Below are 26,860 nucleotides of genomic sequence, written 5' to 3' on the forward strand. Positions count from 1 at the left end.
CCCGGCGGTCCGGCGGGACTACGGGGCGGTGCGCAAGGCAGTGGTCGACAGGCTGGGGCTGCTGCCGGAGGACCACCGGCGGCGGTTCCGGGGGGCCAGGCTGGGACCCGAGGACCGGCCATTCGCCTACGGGCAGCGGCTCAAGGACACGGCCGCCAGGTGGCTCCTGCCAGGCGGGGTGGGGTCAGCCGCGGACGTCCTCGAGAAGGTGGTCCTCGAGCAGTTCGTGGAGGGGCTCCCGGCCCGGACGGCGGCGTGGGTCCGGTATCACCGCCCACCGACACTGGAGGCAGCCGTCACCCTGGCAGAGGACCACCTGGCGGTACACCCCCGCGGACCGGGCAACAAGGAGGGCGCGCCACCACCGCCCCGACCCGCGGCGGCACCCCAGGGATGGAGCCAGCAGCGGGCGGCAGGACGACCCGGACCGGCCCCACGGCAGACACCGACGGCCCCGTACCGCGACCCCCCAACCACAGCAAGCCCCGGCCCCCTTCCCGACCCACAGGGAGGTTCTCAAGCGCCAGGGCAGGAGTGCTGGAGGTGCGGGCGGCCCGGCCACCTACGGAGGGAGTGCCCGCTAATGGAGGTGGGGCAGGTGATCCGGGTTGCCGGCGCTCCAGCACCCTCCCCCGGCCCGGGAGCGACGTACCGCGTTCCGGTAAGAATCCAGGGGGGTACACGCCAGGCGATGGTGGATTCGGGCTGTTCGCAGTCCATGATACACCAGAGCCTGGTTCGGCCCGGGGCATTGATGGAGGCGTCGCGGGTGAAAATTAGGTGTGTGCACGGGGACGTTCATGAGTATCCCATAGTGTCCGTCGAACTTAGGTTCAAGGGGAAAAAATATAGATTAAAGGTCGCGGTTAGCTCCCACCTGACGCACCCGGTAATTTTGGGAACGGATTGGGAGGGATTTAACGCGCTACTGGGTGAGGCTGCGGGGGTGCGTTCACGACCGACAGGGACATGCGGTATTTGTGCTGTGCTCAGCGGTGACGCGAGGTCGTCCGACGCCGCCGGGGGAGAGGGGGAACCGGCGGAGCCTCCCGTGGAGACTCTGGCGGTTCCCGAGTTCCGCTCCATGGAAGATTTTCCACTCGAGCAGTCTCGGGACGATACTCTACGCTCAGCCTACGACCAAGTGATAAGAATTGATGGTCATTTGGTGCGCCCTGACGCCGCACAGTCGTACCCGCACTTCTCATTGATTAGGGACAGACTGTATAGAGTGAGTCGTGACACTCGAACGGGGCAAGAAAACACACAGTTACTGGTGCCGAAAAGCCGCCGGGAAATGGTTTTCCAGGCGGCTCACTATAATCCGATGGCGGGTCACATGGGATACGGGAAAACACTAGACCGGATAATGGCCCGATTTTATTGGCCAGGCATCCGGGCGGACGCGCGCCGCTGGTGTGCGTCCTGCCCGGAGTGTCAGTTAGTCAATGCACCAGCCATCCCGCGCGCCCCGCTGCGGCCTCTACCGCTGGTGGAGGTCCCGTTCGAGCGCGTCGGCATGGATCTAATCGGGCCGTTTCACCGGAGTGCACGCGGATACCGCTTTGTGTTAGTCCTCATGGATTACGCAACCCGGTATCCGGAGGCAGTGCCATTGCGCAATATCTCTGCAAAGAGCGTTGCGCAAGCGCTGTTTCAGGTCATCTCCCGGGTTGGAATCCCGAAAGAGATTCTAACAGACCAGGGCACCTCGTTCATGTCGCGCACACTGGGAGAACTTTACGGGTTACTGGGCATTAAGTCCGTCCGCACCAGCGTTTACCACCCCCAGACGGACGGGTTGGTGGAGCGGATGAATAGGACGCTGAAGTCCATGATTCGTAAATTTATTAGCGACGATGAACGTAATTGGGATAAATGGCTTGACCCTCTGTTGTTTGCAGTTCGGGAGGTTCCCCAGGCCTCCACAGGGTTTTCCCCCTTTGAGCTTCTGTTTGGCAGGTCACCAAGAGGGGTGCTGGACCTTATTAAGGAAAGCTGGGAGGAAGGTCCGAGCCCCGGGAAAAACGAGATCCAGTACGTCCTGGACCTACGAGCAAAGCTCCACACACTGGGTAGGATGTCACGGGAGAATTTGCTCCAGGCCCAGGAACGACAACAGCGGCTGTACAACAGAGGAGCCAAGCTGCGAGAATTCACACCGGGAGAGAAGGTACTTGTATTACTTCCTTCTTCCAACTCAAAACTCCTGGCTAAGTGGCAAGGGCCCTTTGAGGTCACACGCCGGGTGGGGGATGTTGATTATGAGGTGGTGCGGTCTGACAGGGGCGGGGCTACGCAAATATACCACCTCAACCTCCTGAAACCCTGGAGGGAGGCGGAGTCTGTGTCTCTGATTTCCACAGTATCGGAAGGAGAGGACCTGGGGCCGGAGGTGCCAAAAGCGGCCAATCCCACCCCGCTTCCGTGTGAGGGTCATCTCTCTGAGGACCAGAGAGCGGACATTGCCCAGTTGCAGGAGCGGTTTGCTGATGTGTTCTCCCCCCAGCCAGGCCGCACCGACCTGATAATGCACCAAATCGAGACACCCCCGGGGGTGACGGTGAGGTCACGACCCTACAGACTGCCCGAACACAAAAGAAAAGTGGTTCGGGAGGAATTAGCGGCAATGTTGGAGATGGGGGTAATAGAAGAGTCCAACAGCGCCTGGTGCAGCCCCATCGTTCTGGTGGCCAAGAAGGATGGGACTGTGCGGTTCTGCGTGGACTACCGCAAGGTGAACGATGTGTCACGATTCGACGCCTACCCAATGCCCCGGGTCGACGAACTCCTGGACCGGCTGGGCACTGCACGTTTTTTTACGACCCTGGATTTAACTAAGGGCTACTGGCAGATTCCCCTGTCGTCAGAGTCCAAAGAGAAAACAGCTTTCTCCACTCCGTATGGTTTGTACCAATTTACCATGCTTCCCTTCGGCTTGTTCGGTGCCCCGGCCACGTTTCAGCGCCTCATGGACAAGGTGCTGCGCCCGCACGCCGCATATGCAGCCGCATACTTGGATGACGTCATTATCCACAGCACCACCTGGGCGGAGCATGTGCGGCGGGTGGACGCGGTGCTGGAGTCGCTGAGGCGGGCCGGGCTCACCGCCAACCCGGGGAAGTGTGCAGTTGGACGGAGGGAGGTACGGTATTTGGGGTACCACTTGGGGGGGGGGCAGGTGCGTCCCCAGGTAGACAAGACAGCGGCAATTGCAGCCTGCCCGCGCCCCAAGACAAAAAAGGAGGTGAGGCGGTTTTTGGGGCTGGCAGGTTACTACAGACGGTTCATCGCCGGGTTTGCGGACCTCACCAGCCCCTTGACCGACCTGACCCGGAAAGGTGCGTCAGATCCGGTCCAGTGGTCGGAGCAGTGCCAGCGGGCGTTTGAGAAGGTAAAGCAAACTCTCTGTGGGGAGCCGCTCCTCCACACACCTAACTTTTCTCTCCCGTTTGTGCTGCAGACCGACGCGTCGGACAGAGGGCTGGGGGCCGTTTTGTCCCAGGAGGTCGAGGGGGTCGACCGCCCGGTGGTTTACATCAGCCGGAAACTGTCGGAGAGGGAGGCCAGGTACAGCACGGTGGAGAAGGAGTGCCTGGCCATCCGGTGGGCGGTGGGCTCCCTGCGCTACTACCTCCTGGGACGCTCATTCACCCTCTGTTCGGACCACGCCCCGCTCCAATGGCTCCACCGCATGAAGGATACTAACGCCCGGATCACTCGGTGGTATCTGGCCATGCAGCCTTTTAACTTCAAGGTGGTCCATAGGCCGGGGACGCAGATGGTCGTGGCGGACTTCCTCTCCCGCCCTCTGGAGGGAGGGGGGGGGGAGTAAGCTAGGCCGGACGGCTCCCCGGCCTAAGTCGGGCGGTGGGGGTATGTGGTGGCGGGCGTGGTTTCAGCTCGGCTGCAGGGGGGAGAGAGGGGGAGTGGCTCGGGGAACAGGGCCAGGTGGAAATAATAATTATCAGCTGTGGGTGATTGTGTGTGTGTGTGTGCGTGTGTGTGTGTGTGGGTCCTCTGCATTTAAGGAGTAAGGGGAGGACGAGCGAGGAGGAAGAGAGCGGGGACAACGAGAGAGCCCGACGCTGGCACGGTTTCCTGAAAACAATAAAACGTGTTGTAAATACTCGATCCTGGCTCCGAGCCCTTTATCCGCACGACGCACCCACCGTACAACGGGGATCGTCCGATCCAATCGAAGACGCCGTTAGTTTTGATATAAAACATAACAAACGAGACAAACCGTTCAAATCCGAACGGCTCCAAAACGCGCGACAGAAAGCTTGAGGTATAATAACCCCGGCAGTGGCATTTAACAGCTTGATTAGTGCCAATGGACGGACAGATGCAGTTAACGGGTTGTTCACCCTTCATGTCAAGGGATCCTCACAAGGACAACGAGGGACAGACAGGAGGCGACGAAGCTGCAAGGATGAGGAAGGACAAGAACAATGGAGTGGAAAGAGGGCAACAACATTTGCGTTGCTTTCCCTCCTCTTGCCGTTTGGGCATTGTGTTTGCCTTGCTCAGACACACTTTACCCACAGAACGGGACTGAGCGGTGTCTTAGACGGCGAGGGAACAAACGGAGGGAAAACCAAAGGCAAAGTCTATTTAACATTCAGATACATTCATGCAACTTGTACCACCACAGGGGTTTACTTGTAAACTCCTGTTTTCTAGTTTTTCTGTGCGTGTCTGTGTGCGAGTGTAATTACTGTGTTTGTATTAACTAAATACATTTCAGCCTCTTTTTTTTGTGGCGTTTTCAAGCCACTGTTTTAGTTTCTGGGTAAACTCTAGATTTTGGGTTCGAAAATTAGATCGAGGTTCAGAGATATTTCCAGAATAAGGACAAGAGTCAACCAATTCATTTATGCAATAGAAAACGTTCATTTTGAGTGGCTTGGGGTGAATTTTACTGTGAGTCACTCAATGAAGTGTAAGTGAGGTTCTTCTCACCACTGTCAGCAACGCGGACGACTTTCAATAAGGCGTTAAACACAATACAGCCGTCCTCACGGACACATCTGCCGTCTTTTCTGGATCAAGATACGGGTGAAACTCGAAAAATTTGAATATCGTGCAAAAGATAATTTATTTCAGTAATTCAACTTAAAAGGAGAAACTAATACATTATATAGACTCATTACAAGCAAAGTAAGATATTTCAAGCCTTTATTTAATACAATTTTGGATGATTATGGCATACAGCTTATGAAAACCCCAAATTCAAAATCTCAGAAATGTCTTGGCAGTGTGGGCGGGTGCAAAGTCCTGCTGGAAAATGAAGTCAGCATCTCCATAAAACTTGTCTGCTGAAGGAAGCATAAAGTGCTCTAAAGTGTCCTGGCAGACGGTTAAGTTGAATTACTGAAATAAATGAACTTTCACCTGTACGGAGAGGTGATACTCGCTGAATTTGACGACAGTTACGTTAGATCAGAATCGCACAATCCACTTCCAAGAAAAGATTGCAAAGATCAACAGCTTTCATCCTCAGCAATGCCATAAATATTTTCTTCTACGACAGTAAACTCAATACATCTGGATTTTGGACCATCAAAAAAAAGGGACAATCGGACAAAATGCGGAATCTGATGACCCCATCATTGGACCCTGGGACACTGCGGTGGAAATTTCTCGATAGAATAAGGCACTTGGACATAAAATATTTAGAAATGTCTGTTAGTGGTAACAGTGGTTTGAAGGTGCAGACATGCAGTGGTGAACAATAAGACTTTTTGATTGTGAGGATTGGAGCGCTTGAGGATCAAATCCCTGACATGAGGGAAAACGCTACAGTAAAGATGAGCAGATTCCTTTACACCTACGCATCGATGTGTAAGTGCAGAATAAGCTACAGGCTTAACGCTGCCTCTCCCCTGCTTTACTGCCATTTTTCCACTGAGCGGAGAATGACAGGTGCACGGGCCTCCACGAAGATAAATTACACAAATTAAGGCTTATATTAGGGTCAAAGTCGTGGATGGAATGCTGTTTTAGGTGAAGAGTTGGGAGGGAAAAGTCCCTACGAGGATATTAAGATTTTAAGTATGTGGGTGTGCCTGGGTGTTCGAGTGTGTGTGTGTGTGTAGTTTCCAGGCCCAGCTCTCTTACCATAAATGTTGGTAGCATGTGTGTGTGTTTGAATGTGACGCAGTCTGCTGGGAGTCTCCTGGACAGCTCCCTAACCAAGATGAATGACCCAGCAGGACTTGTGCGACACGTGGCCCAGGATGCAGCACCACGCCCGGGGGGACGGAGTGAGCCCTGCACGCCGACGCCTCCTCTTCCTCCTCCTCCTCTTCCTCCTCCTCTTTACTCCTCCTGGACCCCGACGGGCTGGCCTCTACTCCCTTTTCCTCCCCTTCGCCCTTGATGGTCTCCTCCCTCCTCGTTATTTCTCATTTCTCTGACACTTCCAGTCACTCCGGGAGGCCTCCTGGAACTCTCCTCGTCCGCCTCTCTCACACTCTTCCCCTTCAATTCTCACGTGTGTTCACCCATCTACGAGACCTGTCTGTTCTGTCTTGTTCCTTTAATGACACACATGCACAAGATTGATCTAAGATCCTAACCCAGCTGTATTTAATAAAGCGTGGCTAACTGCTACTCTTTATTCCCCTTCAATTCTAAGGAATTGTGGTTGGATTTCCTAGGGTTTATTTATGGCTCTTTCATCAATGCTTTTGTCAATAAAGCACAAAACCTACAGATCTGCCTCTTAAATGAACAATTCTAAGTTTGTTAGTACCATACAAGTGACTGACTGACCTTCTATGCGCCTGCAGTAGTACAACATACACTTTATGTGTATACTGTGGCATCGTAACCCCATTCATGAGGCCAAATACATGTACACCGTTGTTTCTGGAAAAGGATCCAAAGGTGCTTCCAGGTATGAAGATCATATCAATAATGCCAGCAGCTTTTCCTCTAAACAAGCAGCATATAGGTGCACCATGGGAAACTTTGCCTGTAAGGCGATCATATATATATATATATATGAAGTGCACATAAAAAGTGCACTATTATGGCACTGTCTAACTTCACAGACAAAGAGCTTTACATTTGGCCTCTCGTCGACCCTCTTAAGCCCAAAGTCACACTCCTGTGGCTAACTGCCAAAAGCAGAGGCCACATCCAGGCATTAATCAGGTTTAATTCAAGTGCAGATTTTTTTAATGTTTTTTAATTCTCTTCTATTTCAAGTGACATTAAAAAAGGTGGGTCCAGAAGTGTTATATTTCACTTCTCGTAATGAATGTGTGCGGGCAGAGCTGAATGACCATTGCAGAGTGAATGTGTTGGCCATAACATAGCTGGAAAACAAAAAACTAAACACACACACACACACACAAGCATGCTGTTGTTTGAATGGTTGCTCGTCCTTCTCTCCAGTGTAATATCTCTTTTCTTCGCTTGAAAATTTGCTTCAAGGAGGGAAAACAGAATATAAAGGGCGGCAGGAAAAAATTAACATCAATCAGGCTTATGCTCGAGGAGACAAATTAGTAATAAATAAAGCACACAGGAGGAGAGAGGAAAAAGCAGGAAAAGTTAAGGAAAGGGAAAAGAAAAAGGAAAAGGAGGAAGAGAGGATAGGAAAGGATAGGATAAAGGATAAAGGATAAAGAAAAGAGAAAAAGTCTAGAAGAAGGGACGGATATGAATGTAAGGTGTGAAAAAGAGTTAGAGAGGAAAATATGATCAAAGACAATAAAATTCAAGAGAGACTGTCAAATGCATGCATGCATGCATATCAATTCATATGTTGTTTGAGGGCAACAGAACAAATAGTGTCGTGTCCTGTCCAATAGTGTCTTCTTGACATAGTTGGTCCAGCAGAGACGATTCATACTCATAGCAGAAAATAGCTGACATGCAAATGTCTCCAGGGTATAAAAACATTTCCCGACACAAGTGCTCAGGGACAAGTATTTACCACGGTAACAGATGGCTTTACAGTGAACTCACACACATCTGAATAAAATGGAAATACTGGTAAAAAGCCAACCTCAGCATTCCCTCTAGCAGCGATTGCTGAAGATTTCTGGACCAGCCGACTGAAATGTTGGGTTTTTACAATCCAAAATAACAACCCCACCACTACCAGATACCGCTGGAGGTGGAGCTGTTCGATTTCTAATAACACTTGATGGAGAGAGAGAGAGAGAGAGAGAGAGAGAGCGAGAGAGACTCGAAGTTGGGGTTTCAGCACCAACGTTTGTTGGAGAAACACCCAATCACTCCCTGAGAGAGCAGCGTAGGGCAAGCCCGAATGTATTTTAGGATGCTAAAATTAAAATGTCACTCATTAACTTTATCAGTTAATGGCGAACTGCTTCTTAGAGCCGGCGCTTTGGGATACGGACCGAACCCAGCTCAGACAAGCCAAGAGGATGTGCAGGAAAGGCCTATATTTTGGGCAGATATCTTAATTTAAAAATGTTACAGGATACATAATCCACGTTTCAAAGGCACAAAAACACAAATGTACTATTTGTAAAAGGTATTTTCAATATAATAATAAAACTTCTTTTTCTTGCTCATGGTGGGGCCCCATTGCCCAAAAAAGCTAAATGATGTGCGAGCGAGCCACCGTGTCACATCTCTGTCCTAACGGACCATCGCAGGGCGTATACTTTTATAAAAACAAACAAGCATTTGTGTGCATTTCCCACAAGCTGCATGCAAGCTCAATGCAACCGATTTCCCTCTTATTAAGACGGTAATGCCTCACAGGTGGAAGACGCCTTGACATAAGAGCGACAGAGCAGCCTAACCGTGGAGATAACGTCAACCCAATGGCAATAACGCCCATCCGGCTGTGGCAGACCTTCCAAATGTGCTCTGGGTTCAGTGCCGGAAGAATCTTTTCTCACTACGACAGACGTCGTGACGAGTGAGGTAGAAGCGGGCTCTCTAAGAAAAGAAAAAGGAGGTACATCCTCCATCCCAGTGTTAGCAGTCCTCGCCTCGCTCTTGCACATCAAGACGCAAAACACGTGCGCGCACACACACACACAATTGGAATGGACTTGTGATGCAATTTCCTCGCCGGCTCTCTGGTGGCCGGTCGCTCGCTGACTCGGCACAACCGCTGGACGTGGAAATTAAGAAGACCGGGCAAAGTGAATTTACATTTAACACAAAAATTGCAGTATCTGTAGGAAACCTTCGGGGGGGGGGGGGGGGGGGGTGTTCACATTGAGATGGGCTGGGGGGCCATTTAAAAAACTGCAATGTGAGCAACGGGCAGAGAGTAAGGTTTTAATGCTGTGCCACGAGGCCTGTCCATTTTGTGAGGATACGTGTCAATGCAGCTCGATCGATATTGGCCTCATCGGATCCTTCACAGCATGTTCGCAATAAAATCTTCTCCAGCACCGCCGTGGATTTAGAAGGCTCTCTCTCCCTTCCCCTCTCTCTCTCTCTCTCTGTTTGTCTGTCTGTGCGCGAGTATGCAATTGAGTGTCCGGTCAGCTGGGAATCTGCTCAGATGCGAGCATCTCATATCCAGATTGAGTCTCTATCCAGCTGAGACAGATTGCAGTCCACACCTGACATTTAGATGCATCTCAAGTGGCCACTTGTGAATTGGATTTCTTTGCTTCCCGGTTCGCATTTGATTCAATCTGAGAGGGGGGGGGGGGGAGGTAAATAAATAAAAACAAAACCAGAATGGCTGACAAAACAGAAAACTATTCGGGCGCTCTCTGGTCGACCAGGTTAGGAGGAGGATTGCAGCAAAATTATTCACATTGGGTGAAAGTATGATGGAAGTATCCTTGATATAAACATTTTGCCATTATTGTTATTATTTTCCTACCAGAGTATTTTTTCACACCTGAGATGCCTCTACAGCGCAGGAAAAATATATACATGGCTAAGATTTCTGGTAATAGGAGCGATCGCTTAGGAGAAAGAGAATACTGCCATTGTGGCCTCAGAAGCGGTTGCCATGGAAGCATAATTATACAACAACGACAAAATGGGAGCTGACACATTGGTCATCAAAGAAAACGGAAATAATGAAAGGTTTTCCTGCTCATCATACCTCACTTAACCTACTTGAAACTGTTTGATAATCGGCCAATGAGGGGAAAACTCCAGGATGAAAAGCTTCTGTGACACGTAATTACCATCATCATTAAGAACAATGTTGTTGACCAACACATCCTCAGTCCATTGAAACTGCCTGAGACAGTCGATTAATCCAGTTATCAGGCGGGGGGAGGTGGGGGGGGGTACACATTATAGCCCTTAGTAAATGAAGTGATGCTACAAATAATGAATATTTCAGAAGAATATACATCCTGAAACAACAGACATTGCATCGAAATAAGGAAGAAGACAGAAGGAAGGAACGAATGAGTGTACGGTGGAGAGAGGCAGAAAGATAGAGACAGGTATGGAGAGAGAGAGAAGCTGAGCTGGATCCCTGGAAGGCTTTCATATTAAGGGAAATGTCAAATATTCCCTTCAATAGTTTACACAAGTCCAAAAACAGATATGACCCCCCCGCCCCCAACGTGGACCAAAACCTGCGTCACAGCACGGCTTCCACGCTGCCCCCGACCTTATTGGGTAAGATGAACACCCCTGGAGGCAGACTGCGACCAGCTGCTAGGTGACCTTTGGTGACCCGGGTCGACATGCGTTTAATCAGTTTTGTGACAAGTCGGTAACAGACTTCATTTTCCAAAGGGAATAAACCCAAACGAAATAAATGGAATTTTTCTTAGAGACGAGGGTCGCCGGCAAATGTCAGTCACTGATCAGGTCTGTAGAGGAGACCTTCTCCTAAAAAAAGAAAAGCTCTAAAGTCGAAAGGCCTTCACAAACCTGGCATGACGAAAAAATAACACAAAAATTAAAAAAATTCTGTAAAAGTATTCATGAAAAGTTAAATGAAAAGCATTTTAAAAAGAACGTATTGCACATATAATGTCTATAATGTCTTAAGTCTATAAATATCACATAAATCACTAAAATAGACTACAAAATGGAAACTAAGGACTGGTGCGTGTCAGAAGGAAGTATCAATGGCTGAGTTTTAACTTCTTTGTGGGGAAAATCAAATGTCTATAAAAAAATATCAACAAAAATCCCAAGAGAGTTTATAGAGGGAGAATTTATAAGTGACAGATTGAGTCTCCAGAGATTTTTGTTTAGACAAAAAGGCAACAAAATCAATATGGCTTAAAGAACTCTGTCTCTGCCTTCGGGTTGTTGTGAGAACACAACAGCTCTGAAAAAAATGTACTTCCAACTCTCAACACAAGCATATCCCGCCAAAAAGGATATAGTCAACAATAAAGAGATTTAGTCACAGCTATAAAACGTATTTATTATTGACTGATGGGGCTGGACAGTAATCTACACCTCGAACACATGGCTAAATCCTCAATGTGGGTACCACAGTTTATAACTAAAAGTATCATTACTTACAAAATGTACTAATCCTTGACTCTCAGCATTTGGAGTAGTGTTCTTTAGAAAACAAATACTTCTTTACATGTACGAATAGGACTCATGCTTGAACTCAGAAGAGACTAATTCAAACAATGTTAATGGCCTAATAAGTTCCATAAGTTTGTGGAATGCTCAAACTTTTCCTGGGACCTTCTTATCTACCCACCAGCAGGCACAGAGCTAAATAAATATTAACAAGGCCTTCAGAGTAGATTAGAAACAGAAACGGAGTAGCAGGGAGAGCTTCCCTGAAGAACTGAAGCATTCACTCTAGTTTTAGCTTGGTTTTGGTCTCCACCGTCTATCTGCTGCCAAATGCTCTGATGTGTTCCCCACCTAGCCGGATTTCTGTGTCGCTTTGTACTGAGCAGTAGGTTTGTATCGTGTCTAAGAACTCTCTGCTCCTGATGAAAGCCCGGTGAGAGAGAGAGAGAGAGAGAGAGCTGAGAGGGAACCAGATCAGGACCACTCGTTACAGGTTAGCGTTCACTAAGTGATAACGCACAGGCGCTTTCAAGTTCCTCATTCAACAAATCAATCCCACTAGCGGAGACAGAATGAAGTAGGTAAGTTTAATTTAAAGCAAAAACAAAAGAGCTCCTGTTGTGAGAAAACCAACAAACGGAGGAGCTGTTCGGGAGTCAGACTGACGATCGGAGAACAAAGACCTTTAAGGCACTGTGTAGCACAAGTGTTAAACAAAGCTACCTGTCAAAGGGCCGTCTGCTGGAAGGAAAAAAATAAGAAACTCTCACATCTCCACACACACACACACACACACACACATCCCAACTTTTCTTTCAAAGTCAGGTTAGACGTGTATGGAAGACAGGCCTGTCTTGTTAGCCCTTAAAAGCCCCAGTCTGACATCAAAAAGACATCAGAAGGGACTGCAGATGCACAGACGTATATATCCAAACACACACACACACTTACAGGCCTGATAACAAATGGGAGATAGCTGATGTAATTGGACCGTAAGTCCCACGGAGCGGTGGGTTGCCTGGTGAGGAATTTTTGGAGGCACGCAGCATGCGCCGGGCATTAATATTGAGGAGAGAGCCGCAGGGCAAAGCGCTCTTTCACCCGACCGATTTTGGATTCTTTTCGTCTCCTGGCACAGAGAAGACATTATGGACACGGCCGAGCTGGAGAGCTCTGCGTCTGGAGCAACGGCCGGGCTCGGGGTGGGACATGCTGCGCCCATGGAACAAGTGCTGTTGATCTTCAAGGAGGTGGGTAAAGAAAAAATGCTGAGAAGGGAAGAAGCAGAGAAAAACCCGGAGTATTCCTCAAGAAGTATTCTAGGTATCGAGGAGCATCCCTGGAGACGCCGAGATCCATTTTAGGGTCTCAAGCCGCAGGGTCAAGGGGCGAGGAGGCGGCAGAGAACCGAATCAATGAGGGGAACCCGCTAAAATAAACACTTGCGCATTAGCTGTGCCGTAATACTCTTTCCATTAGTGTATGTGACTTTGGGCCTTCAAACCCGCTCTTTCCTCGACAAGACCTCCATGTTCGGTACGGTGAATGAAATGAACTCCTGCTGTGTGGTTATGGATGTGGAGAAACACCCGCTCATGGATGCCTTTTAGGCTTTTCACAGTATTATTGGCCTACAGGAAGAAAACAGAACAATCTTTGTTCACAGGATTAATGGTAGGTTTCAGTCTCCCGGTGGGATCACCATCAACTTCCATCCTTTAAAGCGCTGTCGTGCCACACTGCGGCTCACCCTCCCGAGCCCTGCTCAGAGACGCGGCCTAATGGGTGAGCCAGCAGCCCTGCAGCGGCGCCCAAGGAAACGGGCGCTCTTTTCACGCCACTGAGAAGAGCAAAGAACAGCACGATTCGAAATGACACGCTTGTAACACGCTAGCTGGAACTGTAATTAAAGACGACGCGCTAAAAGAGTACGCCTGGCGGACATCACATACTTGTTTCACAGCTTGTGCGGGTGGAAAAGCAGAAAAAAAAAAAAAACTGATTGGCTGAATAGCTTTTTAATGAAAGCATCAGCTGGGATGCTTTTTAGCGAGATGAGTGCAGAAAGCCTCGAAGGCAGAACTACAGCACCGGGCTACCGGCTAAAAGCGTCCGTTAACTGCATTTACTCCAAAATGGCCACTCAGCAGGCTGCTTCTTCTTCCGTGCACCGCTGGAGCCGCCTTCTCATTTGCCAACTCACTAAACCACGACTAAAGCCACAGCGACCGCCGACGCAGCGATGATGAATCCTGCGATGAACGCTGTGTGGAAGGAATTTCATCAGAGGTAAGCGAATCCCACCCAGTCGGAACAGACTCCCCGGCTGAAATTAAACCTAAAGTGTACACGTGCACACAAAGAGGGAAAAAAGGAAAAAAGGAGAAACGACGAGGATGAATGACAGCAGAACAAGTTGGAGATATGAGCAGAGAGAGAAAGCCGAACAAAAGACGTGTCAGAGTCAACTGCTAATCTGTGATGAGATAGCACCACGCTGACTCAAATGTGAGAGCAAACGGAGAGACGCTTGTTCTTTTCCCTCTGTCACTCAAGGATGTGTGTGTGTGTACAGAGTATATTAACAAGGCAAATAGCTTATTTGCCTTATCTTCCTTGCGGGGGGGACGCGATAAGGTCCAATGAGAGCGAGGTCTCTTCAGGCCAGCTGACAGGAAGAAGAAACAAAGGCTGACATGTGAACTCAGGGGACATGTCTGCGTTTCTAACAATAACCTGCTGCCAATCAACACGCTCCCCGGACATATACACACACGCCAGGTTTAACAGCACCGCACAAGGGCTCCCTGGATGCTCTAAAGGCAAATTTCTCTTTTGCATTAGCTTTAAATAATCCTGAAGAGATTCAAACAAGCGAGCATGCATTTCTTTCTCTGTGCAATTAGTCTCAAGAAAATTGTGTAATTTCTATTTAAGGGTGTGCCGACGGTAAGGAAAATGTCATAAATAAACAGCCCAAACCTAAACGGCACTGCTGGTGTGAAACAGGAAGTGGTCTTTGGTTTTTTTTAGTGTTGCATCATCGAGAAAAAAATACTGCAACTGCATTGATATCGCCCTGCAAGCGAGAATGTAAATGATAGGCTTAAGCTCGGTGCATGACTTTCACACCCCACCGCTGCCTCTTCACCTGCTGCAACATTGATGTCGAACAGATTTTCTCTGACAGGCCTACTCTGCCCCGCCAGCTTCCCTTTTTAAACTTAACTGTTTCCTCACACATCCACGCACAACTCCCGATAAGAGGATTGCAAAAACTTATCTTATACTAACTATAGATTTCTCTATTTTTTGCATCCTAAAGTTACGTCTTCTTTGCGTCCTGAAACTCTTTAAACCTTCACGGCACACGTTTCATTTCATAGTTGAAAAAGCTTTAAATGCGATAAAAAGGCTTCGATGTGAAGAAGTCAGAAGCTGACGTCGGACAATAAACCGACGAGTGCTCGCTTAGCCTTTTCTTCATATTAAAGATTCAATAATTCACAAGAGGGAATATAATCTATATAACAACAAAGTTTGTAATAACCTGAGACCTTATTTCAAGCCTCTAACCACAAAGGCTTGAATGAAAAAAACATATATATATATATATATATATATATGTATAAAACATTGAGTTTGACAAACTGAACATGGAAGCAGAAGGTCAGAAAGGACATTGTGAGCAAATCCTCTCATTTTGTGTCTCTGAACACGGCACCACTCCTTCACTTCTGTTGGATATTTTCTATAGAAGTTCAAATGTTACACTGCGTGAATGACTTACATATACCAACATGGAGCCTTGCCCTGGCCCTGTGTGTGTGTGTTTTTACATGAAGATACAGGACAAAAGGGGAATGAGGGGGAAGTAACGCAGAGTGGGCCGTGGCAATTACACAGCCTGTCAAAGCACTGCGGGGAAAGGCGTGGTTCCAGTTTGGACAGAGTGTGTTCGTAGGGTACCAACTTAAGAGGCTGGCACGCGCACTCTCTCACACACACACACACACACACACACACACGCACACACACACACACACACACACACACACACACACACACACACACACACACACACACACACAATGCAGATGCAGGCTTCGGTAAGCACAGGGAGGAAGGAAGACTCATGTGTGACCCTGTTGACCAAACCAATTTTCTCCCTGTCAGGCAGCTGACTGCGGAGTGTTATTGAGACAGAAGTTAGTTTAGGAGTGCGCACCAATTATGGGCCGCAGGGACAATGCGGCGGACTGAACAAGAGGGAATACCACAGATAACCAGGATTGGAAGGTGTGTGTGTGTGGGTTTGCTAACTACGCTCAGTAGGCTAATCCCATTACTCAAGACCTGTTGAGATGAAGCGCTATCGATGGAAGCTGTCGTATGAGTGCAGTGCAGTGCAGCGGCCATAATCCCAACCTAGCCACAATATATGAAACGGTGTGAGAGTTTTTTATTTACACATTCACACAAAGTAAAGCGGCTCCCTATTTCCATTTAACTGCTGTCCCCTTACACGGCCTTGTGTGATCAGTGATCCAATCGATTTAATTGCTGCATGACCTTTACAATATCAAACTTGAGAGAGAGAGTGTGTGTGTGTCTAGAGATTCACAAAGCTGAAAGTTTCTTATCTAAAGTAGTTTTGGTCAGTCAGCCTGAGAAGGAAATACAACCTTGGTGCACAGCTTCAAAGCATTGCATGACCGTTTAACCTTCCACTGGTGTCTGCGAGTGTGTGACTTTTGATCAACACAAACAATAATAAAACAGTCCACAATAACTATACAGCTGCAATTCTATGCTGTTTTCTTCATGCTGTTGGTCTTGGGTCGTGTTACAACAGACACCCAGAATAAACCCAGACAGTGACTCGTTCTTTGTGGGCTCTGCAGACGAACGTTCCCCCGGCTCGAGGATTACAGAGCTCCACTTTCATACCCCACATTGTAGTCCTTTAAATAAACCGGATGAATTTTTCCTCTGCATTCCTTCACTTTACGTTTACCGTTTTTCCATTTGGACTAATCACATTAAACCAACAGAAGCATAACAATACTGCAGTTCATTCAGTCTATATTTTCACTCAGGTTTTTTCCCATTTACATATGCCACGTTTTAATGCACCACCACTATTCAAACTATTCATCGCACATGAGCAGCAGAGCACGGAGCGACCGTTGGTCTCCGTCCTCACTCCTCCTCCTGCCATCTGTAGCACTGCCTCCTCTCCTCACAACAGATTAGACCAGTCTTAAAAGAGATTAGGATAGATATGCAGAAAAATCATTCCCCACGGTTGGTAAATAACTTCTACTTTGCTTGTGCGGCAAAGTGTGTGGGTGCGCGTGTGTGTGGGTGTGTAAGGGGCTTTACTGGAGCACAGCGGGAGGATATCAGAGAAGGCCCAGAGGGGGGTGAAAAAGGAGGATGAGGGCGGTTGTTTTTTCTCTCTCCAGCAAAGCCAATTTTCTCACTGAGTGAATGGGATTTTCCTGAGGATAGCTCTCTGTCAGCTCCGCCCAACACGCGGAGACAACATGTTTGTGTGTACGTGAGGGGACGCTAAGCTTCCAGCGGTCAGTAGCGCAGGTTGTTGCCCCGCAGGTCGCGGATCGGATTACACCCTCTGGGCCCCCCCCCCCCCCCCCCGACCGTATCAGAGTCGAGGCATTGAAAGAGATTTGTTTAAATAGAGGAATCCAATCATCTATATTTAATCCATCCAAATGATGAAACCTCACAGACAACAGTTGATCCGCCATCAAACAGTTCGGCGTGCGTGTGAAGCCAGGATTAATTGCCCAGTTTAACATTCATTTTGGGCGTAGATTAGAACGTCACCATGTTGCTGTGTTTAAATATAATCTTTTTGGATACAAGGGAGGGATTAATGATTTCTGTAGAAGAAACCAAGGGTCAGAGATATCTGTCTCTTGTGGCCCAAAACCTTCATTTTAGTTGCATGAAGTCGCGTCGCTGAAACTGAACTAACCACCGATCGCATACGCCTGGTGTTAATCGGAACATCGAGCATCATCCAGTATGCACCGGGTAGTCCAATCGGGTCTACATCTTGTTCACAGAGCAGGCACATATACATCCACCTCGAGAAGTCACCACTGGTTTGGTTTGTTGTGAAACCTTGTGGGAAACCTTGGGCCGAGTGGTCTTTTGAATTCTATTCTCACGCCTACACTCACATTTGCAGACATCTCGCTGTGGCTGTCCGCTGCCTCCGGGGTTTTAACGGATTTATTCTCAGACGAGGTAAAAAGTGAAGCAAATGAGGGAAATATCCGATGGATCTGTCGGTCTACTCAGTCCCCGTGCAGATCTTCACAGGAGCATGGGAGGTCTGAAGCTAATCCCCACCACAACGTACCTACTCTCGACAGGTCACGGCCAAGCTATCAACATAGATAATATTTAGTACTAGTTTGTGCTGTTTGAAGTCATCAATGAATGTGACTCTGGGAGGAAACCAAAAGAGCCAAAGAGAATCCTCAAACGTAGGGAGAAACTACATTTTGAAGGTCTATATTAAGACCCTGGATCCACAGGGACACTGGGAGGAAGCATGAGGAAGGAACTTTTATGACAATCATACAAGATTTTACTATTTGCTGGCTGCTTTTAAGTCCAAAGTAATCAACAATATTTTGCTTGGCTGGCACGTATTTTTAGCATAACAGGTCCCAAAGGAAATCAAGCCCCAAACCCGACTGTAAGAGCCAGAACAATAATATACTCCATGTCAAGACATCCATCCTGCCTTCTACCCTTCCCTTTCCTCGTTCCTGTATCCAGCGGCGGCACGATGAAGTGGGACGGAGTAAATGGAGAGCTGTGGATGTGCGTGTATCACGCTCGATGGGTGTCTGATTGGACATCGCGCTCTCGGGAGGCGCTCTGTCACCGAGGGTTGCCTCTCAGCGGCCTATTTGGTCACTCATGTGCGAGTTTGTGTCTTGTGTATGTGCGCTCGCGCCTGCGTGCGTGCTGCCGGCTCGTGTGTGAGCCTCGCAGAAAAATATGAAAATATTCATGTTCACTGAAAAGCTGAAATCAAACGCTTAGACGACTAATCCCTAGACGGCCGCTCCAAAGGAATGGGGTGCTGCATTTCACCCCTATTTATGGCTCCATACAGTCAACACTTCAGAATATCTAAATTCTAAATCAAAACAGAAATGTCCCTGTTTGATGCACTGCGCCAGAGCATAGCTTTAAGGTAAGTGTTGTCTGTAGTCACTTGGGATGTAAAAAAAAACGGGCCGGGGCGAGCATGCTCATGCTGGCGCATACCTCTGCAACACAAACAGAAGTCGTCTTTGAGGTAACGGCAGCACTATGCAGCCGCAAAAGAAAAGTGTTGCAGACTAGAAAAGGTTGAGTCTTTAAAAAGATTGTCTTCTCTTGATGCCGTACGTTCCATCATATGAGCCCCTGGCCGACAACATTATGATGTAGGTCCACACACTATAAGGAAGGGAAGGGCGGGGTACACAGTCCACACACTTTACATAAAAACAAAGACACCAAGCTACTTCTTTTAAGTTGTTTTCACCTTGTAATACGGTGGCCAACTCCAAAGGTGAAAGGTCATTCACGTGCACATCACAACCACATGTTGTTGTTGTTGTTGCTTCTACGTTGAACACAAAAAAGAAAATCTGGTTGTTCTTTGCTTCTTTTTATGAAATCTTGATATAAGTGCCACCAGGACGGCGCAGCAAAGGAGCGAGCAGCTGCTCGGCTTATTACCCAGTCAGCCGTATGGCGCAGCGAGATATCAAAACACGCTGCACCTACAGACCCCCAGCTGCTTCGGAAACTTCCCTGCAAGAAGTGTTTACCTGTCACCAAGCCTGTCAGTCACACTCCGCCACCTGGCTTCTCTCCGTTTAATGATGACAATTAACTGAATACAAGGTATTATTCTACAGAAGTGACCAAGTGCAGACAGCAAACGGGTAAGGGACTCTTCTCTGGGGAGGCATTTTACCAAAATATAAGTATCTAAAAAAAAAAATTACAGGACTGAGGGGAAACAGACTAAAGGGATTGTAGGAAAAGAACACATGAGCACCTCTTTAGAAGATGTCGACATGCCTGGTGGGCACCCTCATCAAAGTCTAATCACGCACTAGTGTTTTCTAATAACCCCTGGAATCATTGGGGAGACTGAATTCTAATCAGTTCTGAGAGCGTCAAGCACCCCTTTAAAAGTCCACTGACAGGCCATTTGAACCCGTATTAGTCATCAGTACCTCTATGCTTTTATCACAAAGGCCGAGCATAACAGCTAAGGGAAATCCCTGCAACAACCAAAGTGTGCCAGACCCAATCGCTCAATCGCAGAGCTGTGCAGAGGTCCCGGGGCGAGGAAGGCTAGTTTCTGTTCCTCCGGATGACGGCCAACCGCAATAACAAGGGCGCCGCATAGAGTGCCGTCGTTTGCCAGCGGCCATTCATTACTGGACTAGGAACCGGGAGCAAGTAGCAAAGTGTCGGGTTTCTTGCACAGTCATAGTTGATTCCTACATGCGGTCTTGCATTGTTTCCTTTCATTGGGTCAGTCGGCTCGTGAGGACATCTTAGTCCTCCCAAAGCTGTTGAAATAGATCCACGTACGACCAGAACTAAGTCTAGAGAGGAAATTTGTGCTGCTGACTCAGACAGCCGAAGCCTCCGGTAGTTAATGTCCCCCCTCCTTGCTCCTCAAACCCTTCATTTTGTATTCAGATTTAAATCCCCGGGGTTCAATTATCACGGTCTCTTTGCATCGGAGGTTCTGGAGGAGGTCCATAAGACACCTGAGAATGGGGCCCCTGCTTTGGCCAAGGGATTTTCCCTTTAGTCTGACTTATTCTAAGGGGCGAGGGAGGCGGCTGGGAGACTCATTCACGCCACCATCACCAGATTACTCTGACAGAAACTGCTAGAGGAGAGCTGGATTACATTTCATCACAATCAAGCATCACCATTGTTGTTCATTATTATCGTTTCTGAATTAAGGGTTTGGATGGAGGCTGAAATCCTCCTTTTTAACAGAATACCAGTTTTAAATGCAGCTTTTGTAAAAAAGGATTTGTTGATTCTTGTTTGCTGTAATATGAATTGTATGCATCCCAGGAAGAATAGTCTCCACTACGGGGTAGACTAATGGGGATCCTTAATAAAAAAACAGAAAAACAAACAGATACCATTAGGATGGTTCACATGTATCACATTTTCACAATTAGGACTTATTCCTTATTCATGTCCATTTGTCTTAATCCCCACTATCTGTTCAACTTGCTAGCTTCATCCTAAATCCACAGCCCACACCTTATTCTCTTAAGATCATGACAAATATAGTTTGTTCCCAACGGAAAAATGTGCAAATTCATACTTGCAGCGGAGGTAGTTTTGCATTGAAGTACAAGCAGTACTATATTATCCCTGTTTGGAAAGAATTCAGTGAAAAAACATACAATGAAGATCATTATGAACTTTCTCCTCGCTGCTTTTTATTTCCTTTCCTCCATAAATCGTTACCTTCTTCCATACGTCTTTCTAGTTTCCCCTTTCTTCTCTTAGACCTCAACATCCTTGCTACCCCCTTTTTCTGTCTGTTCCGTCTCTGTCGTTCCCTTCTTGAAACACTTCGCTTTGTTTACTAAGGGACCTGGAAACCTTTCCTTTTATTCATCTCCTACCTACCTGCGGCCCCTCGCTCCCTTAGCAGATGCTTAAGAGCCCGGCAGCGAGGGGGCTCAGCAAGCCAGTACCAGCCGTACTTTAACGGATCACGTTTCCGTCAGTCTCCCTCTGGCTCAAACAGACCCGGGTCTCTTTCCAACGTTCCACTTGCAGACGCAGCGAAGAAGGAGGAGTTCCCATGGATGCCCAACCACACACCTTGACCTGCGGACTTCCAGCCTTCAACAGCAAAGTGGCAGTTCTTCACCTGAAATACCTGGAGAGCTTCAGCTTCAACTGACACCCAAGATGCTTTTAGTACTTTGAATCTCGAAATGTACGAGCAATCCACGCCATCAGATATTAATCCACCTTCATTTCAGGGTGTATTCCAGCTCACTTCGTATTTTCTATGTTTTCATCATTCAAGTATCTCTGCTGTTACATAATTCCGGATCCATGTTCAATTTGTCCATGTTATTATAAAAATATCAGGCCACAAAGTGTACTTGCTGCACAGCTCCACTTTACTGGATGTGCAAGAGCTTTTATCAGGAGTGGGCTTCCAAAGGCACCGGTTAATCACGTTGAACTTCGGCATGTGAAAGAAGGAAAGCAGAGTGCTCATAGTGCGCATATTTAAAGTCAGGTTGGCCTGCTATGGAATCAAGACAAGATTCAAGCAGCACAACATAATAATGATCATATTTTAAATCTCTAAACTAACACAGCATTCATCAGCAAACTGTTTTGAAAACGAATTATTAAGTTATCTGCCCAACGAAAATGTATCCAGCGCATGTCGCTGGTTGGTCAAAAGAAGCAATTTAAAGTGCCAAGACCCAGCTGCCATTGAGGCTGTTTGTTCTTTTACCACAAGAAAGCCCTTCAGTACCACCCGGCAGTGTTTGAGCGCCAAATCATGGGCCACTCAGAGGCACACCGCGGGCCACATTCAGTCATCTCCTCCGTCCTCCCAGAGGCCACCAATCAGCCATCCATTCAGGATGACCTCTCAACGCTCACATGCAATATGGGAGAAAAGTCTCCAACTGAGTGATGAAATAAAACAACAAAAGCTCTGGAAATGAGAACAGCTGCTGGTCACAGTTGGCCTCCAGTGTAGTGTTTGGCAATGTTAGAGTAACGCATAGTCTAAGTCTATATAATTTCTTAGATGGTCTTACATTTGGACTTTTTTAAAATGATGACTAAAAAACACATAGTTTAGTTTTACATTTTCTGTTAGAGGTGAAAGTCCAAAAAGAAGTGCAAAAAGCACTTTAATCCGTGGAGAAACCAATATAGACTTGAGAGCTTTTCCGTTTACAAAGAATACTTTGCAGTAACCAGGCCTTAATGACATTGTAATTCTTTGGTGGGATCTTATCACGTGTTAAAGAGTCTGAGCGACGGAAAGAACAGCATATGTTACGGAAAAGTGAGCTTATCACAAAATAAGCCTGCTGATGTCATTGTCCCAGCCTCCCGTCACTAAGTTGACTCACATATGCACTCGCACACGGCGCTAGACTGGCGCTCCGAGTAAACTGAGGAGACCCGCTGATTCTCTCCCGCTTCCCTGAATACAAGCCAAGCCTGGAGGAATATTTCCACATCTCCAGGACACCGTCTTCCACCCCAGGCCGATGGAGAAGCACCTTTCTTTTCCCTCTCACTTCAAAAGAGGACGTCTTTCAAAAGAACCGCAGTGAAACAATGAGAGTTTTCAATAACTAAAGGAGGCAACCTTGGTTTTACCAAAGGTCTTACCATTCAAGGACATCGTGTGGATTAAAAAATGAAAGAACCCGATACTATGTATATGCAATATGTATTCCTTCATCGATTAAAAAAAATGCTGTATTCCTTAACCTATACCCATCCACCACGTCATGCAAAAAGGAAGAGGAGCGACATTTCAGGGCGGCCATAGTTAAAAAACACAGTATTTTTAACCCTAATTGGTATCGAGCTGAAAAGAGACAGACTCATGCTCAAAAGGGGAACGTGTCTTGGCACCGGCTAATGGAATACATTAATCTGTACCAGCTCTTAAAAGGCAGTATTACAAAACTATTTTGAGTATTTAAAAGCACCCTTTCGATCACTCAACCGCCACCATCCTTCCCCCTCATGCAGGAGGCTTTGGTGCATCTTACCTCTTTCCCAGACAGGTAGTAGGCGGACAGCAGACCTCCAACGAACCGAATGTTCACCTCAAACACGGAGACTTCGGCATTCTGCAGCGGGAACAAAGAGGAGAAATATGAGAAGAGGAACACTCACAGAAGCGCTATCCATGAATACAAATGCCTCCTCCCACAACCTGTGAAGGAGGAAAACACAAACTCTGTACAGAAAGGCTCCCGGGTTGCTTTTCCCCCTCGGAGAGGATTACATTGAAGGGGGGCTTTCCACACTTCAGAGAGATTTCTGTTGGGGGGGGGGGGGGGGATTTAAGCAGAGAACGGTTAAAAGTGGCAACATTCGATTTGGGGCTGGTTTAGAACCTGCCACGGTTGACGGAGTACGCCATTAGAGCGTAAGATGAAACAGTGAGCAAAGTGTTTTGATGAAGTGGCTTGCAACATACTGTATCTGCAAGGTGCATGTGTGCATGTAGTGTGTAACCGTGTATTGAGCAGTGGATACAGAAGTTTGTTATTCTGCATCCTGGGTGTTTTAACATAGAATATTATGACATTGTTTAATGTGGGTCAAGAGATGGCAATGTTGGCTCCTCAAACATCCGTGTTATGAGGGTTTGATGGATCGCCGTGATGACCAAATAACAACATGTATCCCTCGACTTTTCATCCAAAAGTATCAAGGAGTCCCGATACTTTGTGTTTACTGCTAACTAGCTGAAAGCTACACTAAAAGCATGAACATGGTGACGCTGTAGTTGCTAATCATCAGCATGCCATGTTAGTCCTTAGCATGCAGCTTCAAGCAAAACACAGCATCCCAGAGCTGTTGGTGATTGTTATATTTTAAGTTGTTTGGTTGGTTAATAAAAAATAAGGACATATTGACAAAGTATAAGGCTGTTTGTTAGCCAAGGACTGGAAGGCTTCATATCCTCCAAAGCAAAAGAAAACGCTCCGCATCTCAAAATACAATCCCTCCACTCGCAGACAGTTCTTGGCAGAGGGAAGGCTGACGAATAATGACAAAAAGTGGAAGTTTGTAAAGCCAATTGTCGGAGCAGCAGAACAATGAAGCCCCATCTGTCCCTCTCCCCGCGCCTTTGTGAACGGATTCCTGAGTCAGAGGGAGTTTTTTGTGCTTGACTGACAGCTCTCATAAGTCACTGCTGTCGAGCAGAGATAGGACAATGGTCCGCCCGTCGGAAGAACAAATTAAACGCCAGACAAAATATGTCCTGTCACCACCCCCCCCCCCCAAGTGTGTACGACTGATTGAGCGGTTAGATTGTGCCCGCTAATTCTTCCCGAATTAAAATGTAATCATTTACTCCACAAAGCGCAGAAATGCAAACGGACACAATTATTATTTCCACCTGCTGTCGGGGGAGGGAGAGAGTGGAAACAGAAAACAATTTCAGCCTGAGCTGAGCATTCCAGCAGGTCGCATCAGGCTTTCAGCCGCCATCGCCGCTTGCGTGTCGTCACGCTCCCTCATTCCCGCCGCCGAGGAGTCAAGTCCCCTGATGTCGCACCGTTGGATCCATTAGGGAGCGCACAGGAAACGGACTAACAGGGAGCTAATGGAGGGCCGGAGCGAGATGCATCGACGACATAATCGCACGAGTAGAACCTCTTTAGATAAAAGTGGATGTGATGATCTCTTTTTTGGGGTGGGGGGTTAATGGCTACTTGTTTAGTGTCCTTGGAAAATAAAAAAAATTGGGAAGAAATGCGAGATGGGAATGGGAGGGGAAGCAACCTACGCGTATATTTTTCACATGACAGAATATTCCCCTTTGCCAAGCGCGCTCTTTGTGGCTTGCGATTGCGAGTTGTGTTTCAGAGCGTTTGAGCGATTTCAAGCAGGAGTCTCAGGAGGTGCCATAAACTCTTTCCCTTTAAATAGATCTAAAAAGGTGTTGCTTAGCTGCTTGTGTCAAAATAAATGGCGGCGTGACCTGTGCGGCTCCTGCGGTGGGACTCCGAGTGAGGTGTCGGAGACGGCGCTAACATTTTGTCAGATTCGAGATGAAGAGGGAAAACAGTTATTACCCGTAGACGAGTGTTTATTTTGGTAAGGAGCATGTAGGTCAGCTGGTACGCATCACTGGAACATCAATGTGCTTTAATCAGCACGGGGGGGTAGTGACTCTAGCTCCTAACTCCTCGCTATCGCCCTTCCATGTACCGTGGATCGGCTTTCAATCGGTGTGTCGTACACTTGGAAAGTCATCAATACCGTAAAACTAAAGCATCACGGCGAGGCCCCATGCAGCTTCGGTGCAGGGTAGTCCGTCTTTGCACAGAGCACGCTGCATCCAGGCTCACGGGCAACTGGTTGAGCTCATAAAGTGCTGGATTATCACTCGTTTATGGTAAGAGATATTTCTCTTCCTTTTAACGGGCTCACAATTGACTTTTTGGCCAGCGGCTCCTTCTTGCCTCTCCTGAGATCCTCATTAGTTCCTGTTCCAAGTGATCAGTACGTGGTGTGCGGGTGTGCTTTGCATTACGATGTACAAACCATTATTCTTTATCCACTCCTCACACAGCAGTTATGAATAGCACAAAAGTTTGGCGGAACTATCTTAGCAAACCGGCTGCTGCTGCTGCTGCTGCTGTCATTTTACGGTGTGCGTGCGTGCGTATGTTTTACTGAGTATTCAAAGCCATCAAGACTGGTGCACTTTTGCTTGGGGGACAGTTGTACTGACGCAGACGTGTGCCATAAAGATGTCAAGTACATCTGCATTCTCTCCTTTCTCCATCTGCTACTCTGTGTCTTCTGGCAAAGTGTCCAGAGACAAAAACTGCTGGCTGCTGTCATCACGTCTGCATTCATGAGCCTCAAACAATCCCCCATGTAGGTTTTAACGAGCCTTTGTCTTTTACCGTCTCTTTGTCATCCCCCTTTTTTTTTTGTTTCTTTAACCTCGGGCGCAACGGCAGTGTTTTCATCTTTTCAATCTCCTGTGGGAAGGTTTAAAACTTTCCTGGATCGGTTCACTTGAGTCACAAGCGTTTGTAGTTGTTCACGGCGCTTCTGTGAAGCCACGTCCTTTGTGAGATGAGGAATCTTCCATCTTCCCGACGAACCCCCAGAATAAGCTAACCGGAAGGTCTCGAGCGGGCGTGGCCCGATAGGTCGATCGCTGATCACGCCGGGGTCCCCACGAATGCGCGGCCGACCGTGGGGAAATGACGGAAGACGATCCTTAGATCGCCATGACTCGGCTGACTGAAAAGTAGCTTGCGTCGAAAAAGTGTTGGCATCCGTGGTCTAAAGCTATGTTTTCACAAGACACGTGGTGATTCTTTAGTAACGATTTAAATCATCCTCTCCCAAGGTGGCTTCACAATAACTGCCATTACAGCTCGGCGTTACGCTACAGCAGCAAATTAACAGAGCGGAGGAGAAAACAAGAGGCCTCTTGCTGCTAGAGTGACGGGACGACGGCTGGTTAATGCTGTAAATAAGGCAGGATTAGGCAGAAGGGGGGGGGGGGGGGGGTGGGTCTCGACTCAACACATCATTCTCCAAC

The 26,860-nt window shown here is 47.7% G+C and overlaps 1 protein-coding gene across 1 annotated transcript in view; it reads right to left on the minus strand.

Annotated features, from left to right (window-relative positions):
• man1a1 (mannosidase, alpha, class 1A, member 1) overlaps positions 1-26,860 on the minus strand; it is a 92,977-nt gene that overhangs the window by 25,019 nt on the left and 41,098 nt on the right. The window contains exon 4 of the mRNA XM_037448978.2: positions 23,328-23,408. Within this exon, the coding sequence (XP_037304875.1) occupies positions 23,328-23,408 (81 nt within the window). The remainder of the gene's footprint in view (positions 1-23,327; positions 23,409-26,860) is intronic.

This window comes from Pungitius pungitius, chromosome 20 (assembly GCF_949316345.1).
Source record: "Pungitius pungitius chromosome 20, fPunPun2.1, whole genome shotgun sequence".
Lineage (NCBI taxonomy): Eukaryota > Metazoa > Chordata > Actinopteri > Perciformes > Gasterosteidae > Pungitius > Pungitius pungitius.